Here is an 18,321-nt window from a genome sequence, read left to right on the forward strand (position 1 = left end):
ATACACACATATATATATATATATATACATATATATATATACATATATATATATACACACATATATACACATATATATATATATACACATATACATATATATATACATATATATATACATATATTGATTGACTTGGAGTTACATTGTGTTGTTTAAGTGTTCCCTTAAATATATATATATATATATATATATATATATACACATACACTGCTCAAAAAAATAAAGGGAACACTTAAACAACACAATGTAACTCCAAGTCAATCACACTTCTGTGAAATCAAACTGGCCACTTAGGAAGCAACACTGATTGACAATAAATTTCACATGCTGTTGTGCAAATGGAATAGACAACAGGTGGAAATTATAGGCAATTAGCAAGACACCCCCAATAAAGGAGGGGTTCTGCAGGTGGGGACCACAGACCACTTCTCAGTTCCTATGCTTCCTGGCTGATGTTTTGGTCACTTTTGAATGCTGGCGGGTGCTTTCACTCTAGTGGTAGCATGAGACGGAGTCTACAACCCACACAAGTGGCTCAGGTAGTGCAGCTCATCCAGGATGGCACATCAATGCGAGCTGTGGCAAGAAGGATTGCTGTGTCTGTCAGTGTAGTGTCCAGAGCATGGAGGCGCTACCAGGAGACAGGCCAGTACATCAGGAGACGTGGAGGAGGTCGTAGGAGGGCAACAACCCAGCAGCAGGACCGCTACCTCCGCGTTTGTGCAAGGAGGAGCAGGAGGAGCACTGCCAGAGCCCTGCAAAATGACCTCCAGCAGGCCACAAATGTGCATGTCTGCTCAAACGGTCAGAAACAGACTCCATGAGGGTGGTATGAGGGCCCGACGTCCACAGGTGGGGGTTGTGCTTACAGCCCAACACCGTGCAGGACGTTTGGCATTTGCCAGAGAACACCAAGATTGGCAAATTTGCCACTGGCGCCCTGTGCTCTTCACAGATGAAAGCAGGTTCACACTGAGCACGTGACAGATGTGACAGAGTCTGGAGATGCCGTGGAGAACGTTCTGCTGCCTGCAACATCCTCCAGCATGACCGGTTTGGCGGTGGGTCAGTCCTGGTGTGGGGTGGCATTTCTTTGGGGGGGCCGCACAGCCCTCCATGTGCTTGCCAGAGGTAGCCTGACTGCCATTAGGTACCGAGATGAGATCCTCAGACCCCTTGTGAGACCATATGCTGGTGCGATTGGCTCTGGGTTCCTCCTAATGCAAGACAATGCTAGACCTCATGTGGCTGGAGTGTGTCAGCAGTTCCTGCAAGAGGAAGGCATTGATGCTATGGACTGGCCCGCCCGTTCCCCAGACCTGAATCCAATTGAGCACATCTGGGACATCATGTCTCGCTCCATCCACCAACGCCACGTTGCACCACAGACGGTCCAGGAGTTGGCGGATGCTTTAATCCAGGTCTGGGAGGAGATCCCTCAGGAGACCATCCGCCACCTCATCAGGAGCATGCCCAGGCGTTGTAGGGAGGTCATACAGGCACGTGGAGGCCACACACACTACTGAGCCTCATTTTGACTTGTTTTAAGGACATTACATCAAAGTTGGTTCAGCCTGTAGTGTGGTTTTCCACTTTAATTTTGAGTGTGACTCCAAATCCAGACCTCCATGGGTTGATAAATTGGATTTCCATTGATTATTTTTGTGTGATTTTGTTGTCAGCACATTCAACTATGTAAATAAAAAGTATTTAATAAGATTATTTCTTTCATTCAGATCTAGGATGTGTTGTTTAAGTGTTCCCTTTATTTTTTTGAGCAATATATATATATATATATGTAAATATATAAAATCACACTTTAATTCATGCTCGAATTAATAACAAAATGTACTAGTGCAATGTGCTAAAAAATGCTAGTGGGTTTAGCACTTTGCACTATTATCTTTTGTTATTCTTTATGGTGGCACCGGCCACAATCCATTGAAGCCCGAGTGCAGACCCTCACACTGGCTTTCAACATATCAATCACATAATTGTCAGGTCTTGTTAAGTGCAATCATACTGGGCAGGGGGCTCTTTGAGTGCTAAGAAACAGTAGGAGGTCCATTTAGGAGAAATTACAGCTGCAGGTATGAGTGCAGAAGGTGAGGCAACACCTTGATTATACAGACCCATTCATTTTGTCCCTTAAAAGTGGCACTCCAGTCTCCTTTTCACCTCATTTAACACCTGATTTACTTAATAAAACGGCACATCTCAGTGGTCCATGTATGTCATGACATAGCGGGGTGGCCTTTCCTCTTTTGTTCTCCATTGCTCCTCAAGCAATCAGTCCTTGATTGCCCTTCTCCTTGGAGTTGTGTCTAAAAGACACTATCTTGCTAAAAACTTTTTTTTTTTACCCTTTCGGGTGTGTAACTTCACTGTGTTTATACTTGGGGTTTCTCTTTTCAACAGTAAAAGTTAAAAAAATAAAAAAAATATCACTCGAGTCCACTCAAACCCCTTTAACAGGAACATGGAAGGAGGGAAACAGAGGGAGAGGAAAGGGGGAGATGGAAAGCGAGAGGTGGGTTTGTTGACCCATAGTAGAATAGGAATAGAAAAGGAAATACAGACAAGATGTTCATACATCTAAAGAAATATCAATTTATTTGAATACAAATTTAGCTACATGGCATGAAAAAATATATCTACCAAAGTGCATTCAATTGAAATGTACTAACACGATTAAGTGGTTTAAAAATAGCAATAAAATGACAAAAAAAGGACACATTCTTCAAATTCCCTTTACATAAAGTATTTATCTAGATACACTTGGCCATAAAAACAAAACAATGAGACATTTCAAAGCAGTTTAACAATTATTTTGATAGCAAAGCCACAAACGGTTCTATTATTTTATAAAGAGCAAATCTAGGGCAAAAACAAGGCTGTGCTATGACCACTAAACTTTAAAGAACTGGAGTGATTGTGTTGTGTAGGGCAGTCCTTGAAAATTGTCGAAAACCACTGTCTTATGCTATTCCATGTCAAGGAGCTGATAAAAGTTAATGCATTTCCAGCAGATTGAAAATAATAGAATAAGGACAGCCTGGTTTTTGCTCTGAATTTGATCATGAACATTTCGGCAAACCTATAATTACTTCCATTTGTGTCTTTAACAGTAAATACCCTTTTTAATGTTATTGGTTGTATTTATGGTTCCTTCTACATTTCGGTTCCCCCTGAGAACATTTAAAACAAATTTACACAAGGCTCTCACAGACATTGCTATAGTTCTTTACAAAATACTCATCAGATCAGGCCTTTTTGACCTCATATAAAAGTAAAAAGGCACAATAGCAGTTGCAAGCCAGCTAGAATACAAACGGTTTCAAATTAATACAGACCAATTTTCCCAATAATGAAAATACTATTCTTATTAAATCATAATTTCTAACAGTTTTGTGGGGGGGTGAGTATCATAAAATAGCGTTGTGCTTATAAAGTACTCCATAGCTCCAGGAGAGGAGGCTCCATATGGTCTTTCATATTCCTTCTTTTCTATTCCTCAACTAATAGAATGTAAACAACATATATTCCGCCAAATGTAAAAAAAAAAAAAATGTAAAAAAATAAAAGATGGTTACAGACTAATCACTGGTTCATCACAAGCATTCACATTTTAACTAAACAAATCAACAGAACTTTCAGTATTGGTAACTCATGATTGCTTTTTAGATTTGTAGTCTTGTTACTTCATACACATTCAGATAGATTTAATAAAAAGAGAATATGAAGAAAAAAAATGTAGGCACAAGACAGTGAAACCATGATTATGACATAGTAGTAAAACTAGTGCAACATTTACTGGGAATTATGATGTAGGGAATGTAAATGCATGGCAATTCGTACACATTTACAAAAATGGTGCTGGTCCCTTATCTAGTGGGAGATCCCCATTCAAAAACACAGACAAAAGAACACAATGTTTGAAAAAAAGACAGGCAGGACAACTTCCCTTCACTCACCAGCATTAAAGAATGCTCCTTCGCATGCGCACACACACACACACACACACACACACACACACACACACACACACACACACACACACACACACACACACACACACACACACTTAAAGTTCAGAAAGTCCCTCTCCATGCTCATTCAACTCCATGGAGTAATAGTCCAGTGGTCGCCTAAGGACAAAAAGCATACACAGCTTTTTACAACGGCACAATTATTACGTGAACGAACTCAAGTATATTGTTTTCTCAGAAGAGTTGAGGCAAGATAATGATAGCTAATCATGTTTCTATTCACATTGGCGTAAAAGGGCCATCTGTGTAACTATTATGTACAGCTGCACACAGTGAAACGATGCCTCCTCACAACCACTGAGGCAGGATGTGTGCGTACATAAGCACGTCTGAGTATGTATGCACATTCGAGACTGTGCGTGTGTGGCTTGAATGTGTGTGCGTGTATGGTCTCACCTCTTTTTGTAGAGGTAGGTAAAGAGGGCTGCCCCCAGTCCCAGTAGCAGTAGAGCTCCAAGCACCAGGCCAATATGAAGGCCCAGGGCAGACTCTGAAAAGAACCACAACCATCAGTCAGCTAAGCTTAAAAATCAATTTATATTGAGATTCTCTGAGCTCACAGAGAAGGCTTAGTCTGTGCCTAGGAAACCAGCCCATAGGAAATAAACCTGCGCACTGAACTATGCTCCCAAAATGAGCATGTTCGACTCACGTTGTCAGCCATCCTTATCTAAAAAAAATTAAAAATCATCAGGATGCTAGGGTCCATGAACTCATATCTGTCTCCAATATCTGGTATGACCATTGGCTATGTCCAAATCTGTACAAAGATCGCCACCTTCTGGACAATAATGGTCAAATGTGAGTTAAGAATCAGTCCTTCATGGGAAACCTGTGCACATATTTCCACAGTTAATAACTGAAATACTCAATCTTGACATAGCAACTACAGATAATCTATCCCACTGGACTAAGGGTACAGATGATCTGTAAAAATATAGTATAATGCAGGAGGATTAAACTAAATGACTCCAGCGCTGTCCTGTGGGTTGGTTTGTTTTCATTCCATCCAATATCCTTGTCTTTGATTGGCTCTTCACCAATATCCTTAGTCTTCATTTGTTGTTAGTTAATTTGTACTTAGGCCTTCTACAACTCAACACTAGTGGTCAGAGTGTGGTGTGCTCGCTGGGGGTGTTGTCCTTAGTCGCAGACTGTAGCAAAACATTTTGCACCGTAGAAAAAAGCTTTACAACAAAAGGTTTACTCCAAATGGAAACAATTTTGCTACGAAAACTACAGTATCTATTGAACAAATTCAGGAAGGTCCTTCCCTGTTTCTGTCCGTTTAGTTCTGTTTGCTTACTAGTGAATATACCCATGTTAAGGCAATGAGATATTTCCTCCAATCAATGTTTGCTTACACATTGCTTACACATATCAAGAGAGCTACGTCCAGGTTTTCAATAAAGCTTTAGAAGTGTGGTGTGTTCAGGCTGTTTGCGTGTGCCGGGTTAAGACCAGGGTTGTGTTCAATAGGGAAAACTGTAGCAAACCATTTCAGAACGCTGTGCAGCCAAAAATGAAAACTTAGGTACATTAACCTGAAAAAAAAAAAAAGACCCTGGGCAGACTGTGGGTGCAAACAGTGGCTGGTAGAGCACAGTCACATAGGGAGGTCAAGGGCAGTAGTAAAACGAAAGATGGAAGAATGACTTATCAGCAGCTAGTACAGTGCCTATAGAGTTGGGTTCCAAAGTGGGATTGAAATAGATGTTATTGTAATTTTGTCATTGATCTAAAATACTCCATAATGTCAAAGTGAAAAGAAAATTCTACAAATGTTTACAAATGAATACAAATGTAATCATTGATAATTGTATAAAGACAATTATTTGGTTGCAATTTTGTAATATTTTATATCAAGGGTGGTCAAACATTCTCCAGGAGAGCTACTGGATGTGCAGGCTTTTGTTCAAGCCCTGCTCTAACGCACCTCACCGTAGCCTAAACATCAGCTGCCCAACAGGACCTTGATAAGCAGACTCAGGTGTGTTTTATGGCTAGATCTAAAGTCCGCACACCCAGTAGCTTCCAGATGGATGGTTGACCATGTGTTTCATACAGTAGCCTAACGGTGCAATTATTCTACTTTTTGGTGGGTTTGGTGCCTTGATCAAGGGCACAACGTCAGGAGATAGTAGGCAAAATGGGATTAGAGACCACCGGCCTTCTAATGTCAATACCACATTATTCACTTTCATGTAGGCTACATAGACGCCACCAATTATTGGTCGTGAAGATTTGGTTAAAAGTCATGGAAAAGTCATGAAATTCCATCTGCCAAAATGTGTATAAACCCATAACAGTGAATAATCAAAAAGGTCTCTATAGCAGAAAGTAATTTGGGAATTCTTGTGAACATAGTCTTAATGGACCAACTTGAGAAAAGACAGTTCCTGCACCTCTTTCAAGTCAAGCACTGGCTGCGTAGGTATTCTAGGGCCCTATAAAACACGGAAGGAATCCAGACAAAAACATACATTAGTAAAGGTCCGTCCTTGAAGTATTCAAAAGACCGGGGAACTTTTCGAAAGCCTCATAAAAAAAAGAGACGTGATTGGTAGATGGGTAACAATAACAAAACAGACATTAAATACATATTTAAGCATGGTCAAGTTAATAATTATGCTGTGGATGATGTATTAAACCACCCAGACACTAGAAAGATGCAGTCATCCTTCTGAGCTGCTGGAGGGGAAGGAAACTGCTGAGGGATGTCACCATGTGGCCAGTATGGTCCAGTACGGTGTCCTGGCAAAATAAATAGTGGGGTACACTGTACCGGTAAAACATGAGCCCATTACAATAATGAAAACAATATGTCAAGAAAACTGTAAGCTATTACACCATGATTTATCATTACCATTTGTCAGAGGCATGAAATATTAGCAAATGGACTGAAAACGTGGGGTAGGCCTATAGCCTACGCTAAAAAATGTGATGTGGTTTGATGAGAACACTTACATTTTTGCCAAGGCAAATATGAGTGGCTGACACAGACAGCAGTGGACGCATAAATTCAGGCCTAATGACAATCGCCAAATGTCATTCTACTTTTGGGTGTTTTGTGTAACAGATGTCTCTTTCCATTCACCACTGTTTGGAGGCTGGAAATATGCTGCGAGTGAATGAATGTGCGCAGGTAGGCTACTAAAGGATCCCTTTGAAGTGATTTTGACAATTAGATGAAAACATCATGACTGGTTGTGTTTATGTCACAACAAAATGGTAATAAATACATTTTAAAAGTTAAATGATACATCTTTATGACTAGGCTCACAGAGATGCTATTGAATTAATAGGGATTCTAAATATAATTATATGATACGGTCCCACAGCCTGCCGGCCTGCCCATATAGCAGTTGGCAGCCGCCTAATCGAAAGCAGTATTTCCTGAGCTGAACTTACCAAGATGCACCTCCAACAACACATAACACCTCACATTAGTCTGCCCAAAAACAACGATAACTTCTCCCACCCATTGGCATGAGTGCTATTTAGGTGAACGCTGATGCCGCCCCATAAGCAGTGTCCACTTTGCAAAAGGCAGGGGCAAAAAATATACTATAAAAACACAAAAAACAAAAATATAAAAACCAAACAGGTAAAGGGTTGGTCCCATGTTTTATGAGCTGAAATAAAAGATCCCAGAAATTCTCCATACGCACAAGAAGCTTATTTCTCTCAAATGTTAAGCACAAATTTGTTTACAGCATTTCTCCTTTGCCAAGATAATCCATCCAACTGACTGGTGTGGCATATCAATATGCTGTTTAAACAGCATTATCATTACACAGGTTCACCTTGAGCTGGGGACAAAAGGCCACACAATGCCACAGATGTCTCAAGTTTTGAGGGAGCGTACAATTGGCATGCTGACTGCAGGAATGTCCACCAGAGCTGTTGCCAGAAATATGCAGCACTCCACCAAATGTATTTAACATAAATGATGTAGCCTACGGTAGAAAGAGTTGTACCCTGTGGTTTTTCTGTAACCCATAGACTGGAGACCAAATGTATTATTATAGCATGAGACAGACACTTTTTCAACCAGTAACTTATTAACGATGAGAGAGTGTGCAGGAGAAAGTCAACAAAAAAAAGGCACGAGGGCAGAGACATTAGCTTTGGAGCGGCATAATCAAAACAGCGGTGGACAGCAAATAGTGCTGACAGCAATTTATTTCAACAAATGTCTTAATTTGAATTAAACTTAACTAAAAACAAGAGGGCTTTGTTGGAGCCTATTTCTTCCTATTAAAAAAATAGATAATATAAAGCGTTCTATGACAATGCTTAATTCCATGATGCCTTATGCTAGAAACAAGCTTACAATGCCCACAAAAGACGTGACTGATGTATATGGGGATATATTGATTAGTCTATGACATTCTGAAACTGAGCCGTGGCCTTCAAAATTGGAGGAGACAGAAAATGGACTTTGCCATTTTGTCCCTATTAATTGAGCTTTTCACTTTCTGAAAAGAGAAAATGTTAAAACCCAGGCAGCTTTTAAGGAAGCAGTTCTGTTGTTGGGTTAAACAACTGCCGAGTAGCCAGCAGTTTTTTTTGCATCTGTCGAGCCTCTGTCTGTGTGGAAAGGTAACTTTTGAAAGTGCAATGCTTAGATTCATAATGATGTCTAATATTTCATTATTTGCAAACAGCAACCGTTTCATTGCAAACAAGACACTCTGGTTTGACATTGGAGAAATACAGTAAGAATGCCTATTTCTCTGTCCATTCTTCCCTGAAACGTCTATTTTTATTATCCACCTTTCTTTTGAGACTTTCAGAGCGACATTTTCTTGATTTACATGCAGTTCTTCCCCAATCTATGCTCAAAGAAATATAGAAAACTAATTTCAAAAAGAGACATTGGTGAATTTGTCAGTGTAATCAGAATGAAAATATTAGGATCTGTTATTGACGTTGAACTAATTATATAGCCTACTAACCAGATACAATTTTGAACATATCATTGGCCTTTGAATTGGGCTGCTATTATGTTCTGCCGGCTATTAGCTGAGAAACAAATTGGCCTGAGGCCAAACCCATTGCCAACCCCCACTGTACAGTATTTTAGTTTAGCGGGGATAGGAGAGGGTGGACATTGTGTCTCGCCTAGGGCGAGAGGCAGATACATTTTTTGAGTGCATGTGTGTGCACACATAGGTGGTCCTGTACTGGGAAGAAATGTAATCTACAAAAAAAAGCCTTATGTTTGGGGCAAATCCAAAAACACTGAGTATCTGCCTGCTTATTTTCAAGCATGGTGGTTGCTACATCATGGTATGGGTATGCCTGACATCGGCAAAGACTGGGGAGTTTTTGGGATGAAAAGAAACAAAATGCAGTTAAACACAGGAAAAATCAGTCTGCTTTACACCAGACACCGGGAGAAAAATTCACCTTTCAGCAGGACAATAACCTACAACACAAAGTAAAAGCTACACTGGAGTTGCTTACCAAGAAGACAGTGAATGTTCCTGAGTGGCCAAGTTAATGTTTTGACTTAAATCTGCTTGAAAATCTATGGCAAGACTATATAAAGACTATATAAGACTATATAAAAATAATATTTCTTCCGCTTCGAAAAAAGACAAAATCCATTTTAATACCACTTTGTAACACAAAATGTGAAGAAATCCAAAGAGGAACTGAACAGCTCTTAAGCACAAGTCAACAGACATGTAGTGTATTTGAAAATACCAACTATAGTTGAATATATAGTACAGTATCAAATCTACACACAACACCCCATAATGACAAAGCGAAAACAGGTTTTTTGAATTTTTTGCAAATTACAAATTAAAAAACAGAAATACCTTATTTACATAAGTATTCCGACCCTTTGCTATGAGACTCGAAATTGAACTTGGGTGCATTCTGTTTCCTTTGATTATCCTTGACATGTTTCTGCAACTTGATTTGAGTCCATCTGTGGTAAAATGATTGGACATGATTTGGAAAGGCACACACCTGTCTATAAGGTCCAACAGTTGACAGTGCATGTCAGAGCAAAAACCAAGCCATGAGGTCAAAGGAAATGTCCGTAGAGCTCCGAGACAGGATTGTGTCGAAGCACAGATCTGGGGAAGGGTACCAAAACATTTTTGCAGCATTGAAGGTCCCCAAGAACACAGTGGCCTCCATCCATCAAAGTGGCCAGTGATTTCAAGACTAGGTACAGTTGAAGTCGGAAGTTGATATTCACCTTAGCCAAATACATTTAATCTCAGTTTTTCACAATTCCTGACATTTAATCCTAGTAAAAATTCCCTGTCTTGGTTCAGTTAGGATCACCACTTTATTTTAAGAATGTGAAATGTCAGAATATTTCTTTCATCACATTCCCAGTGGGTCTGAAGTTTACATACTCAATTAGTATTCGGTAGCATTGGCTTGAAATTGTTTAACTTGGGTCAAACATTTCAGGTAGCCTTCCACAAGCTTCCCACAATAAGTTGGGTGAATTTTGGCCTATTCCTCCTGACAAATCTGGTGTAACTGAGTCAGATTTGTAGGTCTCCTTGCTCGCACACACTTTTTCAGTTCTGCCCATATATTTTCTATGGGATTGAGGTCAGGGCTTTGTGATACCTTGACTTTGTTGTCCTTAAGACATTTTGCCACAACTTTGAAAGTATGCATGGGGTCACTGTCCATTTGGAAGACCCATTTGCAACCAAGCTTTTACTTCCTGACTGATGTCTTGAGATGTTGCTTCAATCTATCCACATAATTTTCTTTCCTCATGATGTCATCTATTTTGTGAAGTGCACCAGCCCTCCTGCAGCAAAGCACCCCCACAACATGATGCTGCCACCATCGTGCTTCACGGTTGGGATGGTGTTCTTCGGCTTGCAAGCCTCCCCCTTTCTCCTCCAAACATAACTATGGTCATTATGGCCAAACAGTTCTATTTTTGTTTCATTAGACCAGAGGACATTTCTCCAAAAAGTATGATCTTTGTCCCCATGTGCAGTTGCAAACCGTAGTCTGGCTTTTTTATGGCCGTTTTGGAGCAGTGGCTTCTTCCTTGCTGAGCGGCCTTTCAAGTTATGTCGATATAGGACTTGTTTTACTGTGGATATAGATACTTTTGTACCCGTTTCCTCCAGCATCTTCACAAGGTCCTTTGCTGTTGTTCTAGGATGGATTTGCACTTTTCACACCAACGTACGTTCATCTCTAGGAGACAGAATGCGTCTACTTCATGAGCGGTATGACAGCTGCGTGGTCCCATGGTGTTTATACTTGCGTACTACTGTTTGTACAGATGAACGTGGCACCTTCAGGCATTTGTAAATTGCTCCCAAGAATGAACCAGACTTGTGGAGGTCTACAATTTTTTTTCTGAGGTCTTGGCTGATTTCTTTTGATTTTCCCATGATGTCAAGCAAAGAGGCACTGAGTTTGAAGGTAGGCCTTGAAATACATCCACAGGTACACCTCCAATTGACTCCAATGATTTCAATACACCTTTCAGAAGCTTCTAAAGCCATGAGATTGTTTTCTGGAATTTCCAAGCTGTTTAAAGGCACAGTCAACTTAGTGTACGTAAACTTCTGACCCACTGGGTTCTGTTCCAGTTCTGACCCACTCATCACCTAACATATTGCACAAGTTGACTGCAGGTAATTTACTTAAAAAGTAGCTACAAATATTCAAAGTGTATTAAAACACTTCAAAAGAAAGTTTCAATGGTATTGACAAACACCTGGTATACCGCCCAAGTCTAACACTCACTCATCTTTCCCTTTCATTTTAGTAGACACATTTTGTCAAAATGATAAAATCACACCATGCAACAAGGGATGTAGCCTACAGTCAGAGATAGACAATGTTGATTGGCAGGTGGAAGGATGTCCAATGGGATTGCAATGTAAAAGTGGGAGGCAAGGATCAGGTCGGCTCCTTTCCTCCTCGCTCAGCAGAGATTTCAGAAAAGCTAAAATTGTCAGGGGGGCTGACATAGCTCTCACACACTAGTTCAACCTCACTCTCCCTGACATACAGTCCAACAATGTGTCAGAGGGGTTTAGGAAAGTGGACACATTTTCACAATTTGCCGTTATTCCCCTTTAAACCCAAAAAGAGAGGGTAGGGTAGAGGGCTGTGCCCTAGGTTGGCTGACACTTCTTACAGCCTTAGGAGGGTTTAGAGGGGCGGATCCTTGCTGCGGCTGCTTCCCTACAGGTTTGGCCTGGTTCAGGGGCCTAGCCTGAGTCTTGCTAGACTGCTGCGTCGCCAGGGATCTCAGTCACCCAAAGCAAGCTTGTTGCCCCATCCCAGGGTAATTCAGGAACCAACAGGCTGCCACAGAGCCCGGGTCTGCAGGGCAGAAAGAAATCGAAGGTTTCGCCTTCTTTCTTGCGCATGTCGGCGACAGTTGGCCTGAAGAACTCTTTGCGTGTCACTGGGGCATCCAGGAGGTCCACTTTTTCTTTCTGTTAAGCTGGATAAGCTCAGCCAAAGCACCCTTTCTCCCACCACTGCTAGGCTCATGGTACGACAACAGCCTTGAATGGCACCACGGCAGACATGGAGGTTTAGGTTTGTAATCATGCAGATCTCCTCCCAAACATCTGGGTCGAGGCTCCCCACCTCCTCTAGTAACTCAGCCCAATACACCAACAATAACGAGGTCACATTGAGAGCTCTGATTGCTTGGGCTGAGGCCTTGTACGTATTCTGACAAATAGAAGCAGTAAAGTGCTCGGACTTCCCACGGAGTGAGGCGCTAATGTCGTTAGTAACATGGTGCGAGGGGCTGAGGTGGTCAGCCAGTGACGGCTCCACTGTGGGAGGGTTGCCAAAACCAGATTCCTCATATTGTGGATGTCCAAGCTCGGGGTACCCCTAGCAAGAATCTTGCTCTTAACTTTCCTGAGGCAATTTGGTACTGCGGGGAGCAATTATTATACTGGGACTGTATGAGACGGGAGTCTTTTCCCATCGTATAGGTCCCTTAAATGGGCCCTGAGCCCCCACAGGAGACGGCCACACGATGCCAAGTCTGGCTGCGGACCGCTTGCAGACATGAAGGAGCCCAAACTCCAACAGAGGGGCAACTCCACCACACTCGGGCCATCAGGCCTGGCCTGAGAGGGCAGGAGAATGGGGGTAGTGGTGGAAAAAGTACTCAATTGTCATACTTGAGTAAAAGATACCGTAATAGAAAATAACAAGCCTGCCAACACGCCTGCCCCTGACATTACGTCATCATACAATGAGGGAAGGGAGTCGATGCTATCCATAGTCTCGCCCCATCTGGGCTCGGTTGCGAGGAGCTGAGCCTCAGTTGTCGCTGTTGGCTTGGAGGCAAGATAGAAGCATGTTTAAGCCTCCTCTTCAGGCCTGCCCTCGTCAGCAGTTTGTAATGCTGCAGGTCTCAGGGTCGTCGAGCGCCTCTTGGACATGTTCATTACCCATGCAATTGATGCGTGGAGGGTGGCAATCTTTCCCCGTAATCATGGAACTGCAAGCAAAAAACCTTGGGGGTTCGAGTGCTGTGCTATGCTAATCCTAGGATAACAGTGGCCATTGTGAGGAATAAGGCTTGCTAGGGGGACAGAGACGCATGGTGTAATCTGGCTAGTTAGAAGCCTAGCGGCTGGTGGCTAGCAATGATAAGCACAGTAGAACGCTACAGCCGCGAGGCTAGTGAGGCGTTAGCTAGCTAGCAGCTACCTCAAGTTGAATGTGTGCTGTGGCTAGTTCAGTGCGGGCTGCAGGAAATGGCGTGGGGGCCGAGTTATTGTGGTTCTTCGACCAAAGAGCTGTGAGGCTGAGACGGTCGATCTAGTTAACACAACGGGTGAATGTAGGTTAAACTAGACGAGAGAAGGGAGCTAGCAACGTTATCATGTTGCAGGTAAGATGTGCTAGTGAGGACAGCTTACCTCTCAGTGAGCTAGACAAGTTGCCCTTGCAGCGTGGGTTAACCTGTTAGGGCTAGGGGGCAGCATTTGCACGTCTGGATAAAAAAAATGTACCCGATTTAATCTGGTTACTAATCCTACCCAGTAACTAGAATATGCATATACTTATTATATATGGATAGAAAACACTCTAAAGTTTCTAAAACTGTTTGAATGGTGTCTGTGAGTATAACAGAACTCATTTGGCAGGCAAAACCCTGAGACATTTTCTGACAGGAAGTGGATACCTGATGTGTTGTATTACCTTTAAACCTATCCCATTGAAAAACACAGGGGCTGAGGAATATTTTGGCACTTCCTATTGCTTCCACTAGATGTCACCAGCCTTTACAAAGTGTTTTGAGTCTTCTGGAGGGAGATCTGACCGAACAAGAGCCATGGAACGATGATGTCCCATTAGACACCTGGCGCGCGAGTTCATGTTGGGTACCCTCGTTCCAATACGTTATAAAAGAGTATGCATTCGTCCACCTTGAATATTATTCATGTTCTGGTTAAAAAGGCCCTAATGATTTATGCTATACAACGTTTGACATGTTTGAACGAACGTAAATATATTTTTTCCCCTCGTTCATGACGAGAAGTCCGGCTGGCTTAGATCATGTGCTAACAAGACGGAGATTTTTGGACATAAATGATGAGCTTTTTTGAACAAAACTACATTCGTTATGGACCTGTGATACCTGGAAGTGACATCTGATGAAGAGAATCAAAGGTAATGGATTATTTACATAGTATTTTCGATTTTAGATCTTCCCAACATGACGTCTAGTCTGTATCGCAACGCGTATTTTTCTGGGCGCAGTGCTCAGATTATTGCAAAGTGTGATTTCCCAGTAAGGTTATTTTTAAATCTGGCAAGTTGATTGCGTTCAAGAGATGTAAATCTATAATTCTTTAAATGACAATATAATATTTTACCAATGTTTTCTAATTTTAATTATTTAATTTGTGACGCTGACTTGACTGCCGGTTATTGGAGGGAAACGATTTCCTCAACATCAATGCCATAGTAAAACGCTGTTTTTGGATATAAATATGAACTTGATAGAACTAAAAATGCATGCATTGTCTAACATAATGTCCTAGGAGTGTCATCTGATGGAGATTGTAAAAGGTTAGTGCATCATTTTAGCTGGTTTTATGGTTTTGGTTACCCTGTCTTCGAATTGACAAAACATTACACACAACTCTTGTAAATGTACTGTCCTAACATACTCTAAATTTATGCTTTCGCCGTAAAACCTTTTTGAAATCGTAAAACGTGGTTAGATTAAGGAGATGTTTATCTTTCAAAGGGTGTAAAATAGTTGTATGTTTGAAAAATTTGAATTTTGACATTTATTTGGATTCAAATTTGCCGCTCTTGAAATGCACCTGCTGTTGATGGAGTGCACCACGGGTGGCACGCTAGCGTCCCACCTAGCCCATAGAGGTTAATAGCTAGCCATGAAGCTAGCTAAAACAGAGACTGAGAAGTAGAACATTTATTTCAACACGGAGCAAAAACCTTCCAACCAGTACTCAACCTGGTTGGAAGTAGAGGTCGACCGATTAATCGGAATGGCCGATTAATTAGGGCCGATTTCAAGTTTTCATAACAAATCGGTAATCGGTATTTTTGGCCACCGATTTGCCGATTCTTTTTTTTTTTTAACACCTTTATTTAACTAGGCAAGTCAGATTAAGAACACATTCTTATTTTCAATGACGGCCTAGGAACAGGGGTTAACTGCCTTGTTCAGGGGGGATTCGGGGATTCGTTTTTGCAACCTTCCGGTTACTAGTCCAACGCTCTAACCACCTGCCTTACATTGCACTCCACGAGGAGCCTGCATGGCAAGCTGACTACCTGTTACACGAGCGCAGCAAGAAGCCAAGGTAAGTTGCTAGCTAGCATTAAACTTATCTTGTAAAAAACTATCAATCTTAACATAATCACTAGTTAACTACACATGGTTGATGATATTACTAGTTTATCTAACGTGTCCTGCGTTGCATATAATCGATGCGGTGCCTGTTCATTTATCATTGAATCATAGCCTACTTCGCCAAACGGGTGTTGATTTAACAAGCGCATTTGTGAAAAAAAGCACTGTCGTTGCACCAATGTACCTAACCATAAACATCATTGCCTTTCTTTAAAATCAATAAACAAGTATATATTTTTAAACCTGCATATTTAGTTAATATTGTCTGCTAACATGAAATTGTGTCACATCTCTAGCGTTCATTGCACGCAGAGTCAGGGTATATGCAACAGTTTGGGCTGCCTGGCTCATTGCGAACTAATTTGCCAGAATTTTACGTAATTATAACATAACATTGAAGGTTGGGCAATGTAACAGGAATATTTAGACTTAGGGATGCCACCCGTTAGATAAAATACGGAACGGTTCCGTATTTCACTGACAGGAAAAACGTTTTGTTTTCGAGATTATAGTTTCCGGATTCGACCATATTAATGACCTAAGGCTCGTATTTCTGTGTGTTATTATGTTATAATTAAGTCTATGATTTGAAAGAGCAGTCTGACTGAGCGACGGTAGGCAGCAGCATGCTCGTAAGCATTCATTCAAAACAGCACTTTCGTGCGTTTTGCCAGCAGCCCTTCGCAATGCATTGCGCTGTTTATGACTTCAAGCCTATCAACTCCCAAGATGAGGCTGGTGTAACTGATGTGAAATGGCTAGCTAGTTAGCCGGGTGCGCGCTAATAGCGTTTCAAACGTCACTCGCTCTGAGACTTGGAGTGGTTGCTCCCCTTGCTCTGCATGGGTAACGCTGCTTCGAGGGTGGCTGTTGTCGATGTGTTCCAGGGTTCAAGCCCAGATGGAGCGAGGAGAGGGACGGAAGCTATAATGTTACACTGGCAATACTAAAGTGCCTATAAGAACATCCAATAGTCAAAGGTATATGAAATACAAATCGTATAGAGAGAAATAGTCCTATAATAACTACAACCTAAAACTTCTTACCTGGGAATATTGAAGACTCATGTTAAAAGGAACCACCAGCTTTCATATGTTCTCATGTTCTGAGCAAGGAAATTAAACGTTAGCTTTTTTTACATGGCACACATTGCACTTTTACCTTCTTCTCCAACACTTTGTTTTTCCATTATTTAAACCAAATTGAACATGTTTCATTATTTATTTGAGGCTAAATTGATTTTATTGATGTATTATATTAAGTTAAAATAAGTGTTCATTCAGTATTGTTGTAATTGTCATTATTACCAAAAAAAACAACAACAAAAAACAACATTTTAAATAAAAATAAATAAATAAAATCGGACAATTAATAGGCATCGGCTTTTTTGGTCCTCCAATAATCGGTATCGGCGTTGAAAAATCATAATGGGTCGACCTCTAGTTGGAAGACCTACACTCGGCAGCAATATCCTTCATCGTTCACTTGTGAGCAGGTAATCAGGAAAAGGGCCCAGTCAATCTGAGGAGCGCTATAGTAGTAATGCTCTTCGTGAGGAAAAGAAGCAAGAATAACCAGAGGATGGGATGGAGTGGCTCACCTCATTTGCCACTCTACAACAGACACTTTTGATAGGTTCTTTCAAAAGTAGGTGATCCTAATGAATCCCCACATTTAAAATATCAAATGAAATAATTGAAAGAGAACCTCCCCATTTCGGATAGTTTTCTTCCGTTTTGTGCTTAGTTAACACAACCCAGGTTAGTGAATGTTGTTCAAGCGGGGGCTCACCAGTGCTCATGCGTCGGTCAGTAGCCGGGCCGTTACAGGTGTCCCCCTGGGTGGGGGAGGTCTGGAGGATGAGGGCCCTCTGGTGGTCCGACAGGGCCTGGATGTTTCCCTGCACACGCAGCCACCCGGCAGCACAGGAGAAGTTGGCCACTGACACAGACACACTAAAATCACTATTATGGAAAACATAAAACCAAATCCCACATCCTCAATATTGGATGACAAAAAACAGACTATTGCACAATGTTATGTGCGGGTATATCAATTAGGAAATGTATTATGAGTGTGCCCCAGTGGAGGCTCATGAGAGGAAGGGGAGGACCATCCTACTTTAACGTTATCCTTTTTAGTTAAAACGATACAATATATCCACGTGTCCAAATACCTGATTAAAACAGTTTTGCAATGACGGTCTACAGTAGTCTCAACAGCACCGTCTAGGGTAGCACCATGGTATAGCCGGAGAACAGCTATTTTCCATCCTCCTCTGGCTTCATTGACTTCAATACAAAACCTAGAGGCTGGTGCTTCTCGGCCCCTTCCATAGACCTACATGGTAATTATGACGACTCTGGATGACGTCCTCCAATCAATCAATGC

The 18,321-nt window shown here is 41.5% G+C and overlaps 1 protein-coding gene across 1 annotated transcript in view; it reads right to left on the reverse strand.

Moving 5' to 3' along the window:
* Nucleotides 1-2,590: 2,590 nt before the first annotated feature.
* Nucleotides 2,591-18,321, reverse strand: part of si:ch211-183d21.1 (uncharacterized) — a 33,376-nt gene continuing 17,645 nt past the window's right edge. The window contains exons 10-12 of the mRNA XM_014158899.2: nt 17,722-17,871; nt 4,446-4,539; nt 2,591-4,148 (exon numbers count right to left, since the gene is read on the reverse strand). Of these exons, the coding sequence (XP_014014374.1) occupies nt 4,085-4,148; nt 4,446-4,539; nt 17,722-17,871 (308 nt within the window). The 3' untranslated portion in view covers nt 2,591-4,084. The remainder of the gene's footprint in view (nt 4,149-4,445; nt 4,540-17,721; nt 17,872-18,321) is intronic.

This window comes from Salmo salar, chromosome ssa19 (assembly GCF_905237065.1).
Source record: "Salmo salar chromosome ssa19, Ssal_v3.1, whole genome shotgun sequence".
Lineage (NCBI taxonomy): Eukaryota > Metazoa > Chordata > Actinopteri > Salmoniformes > Salmonidae > Salmo > Salmo salar.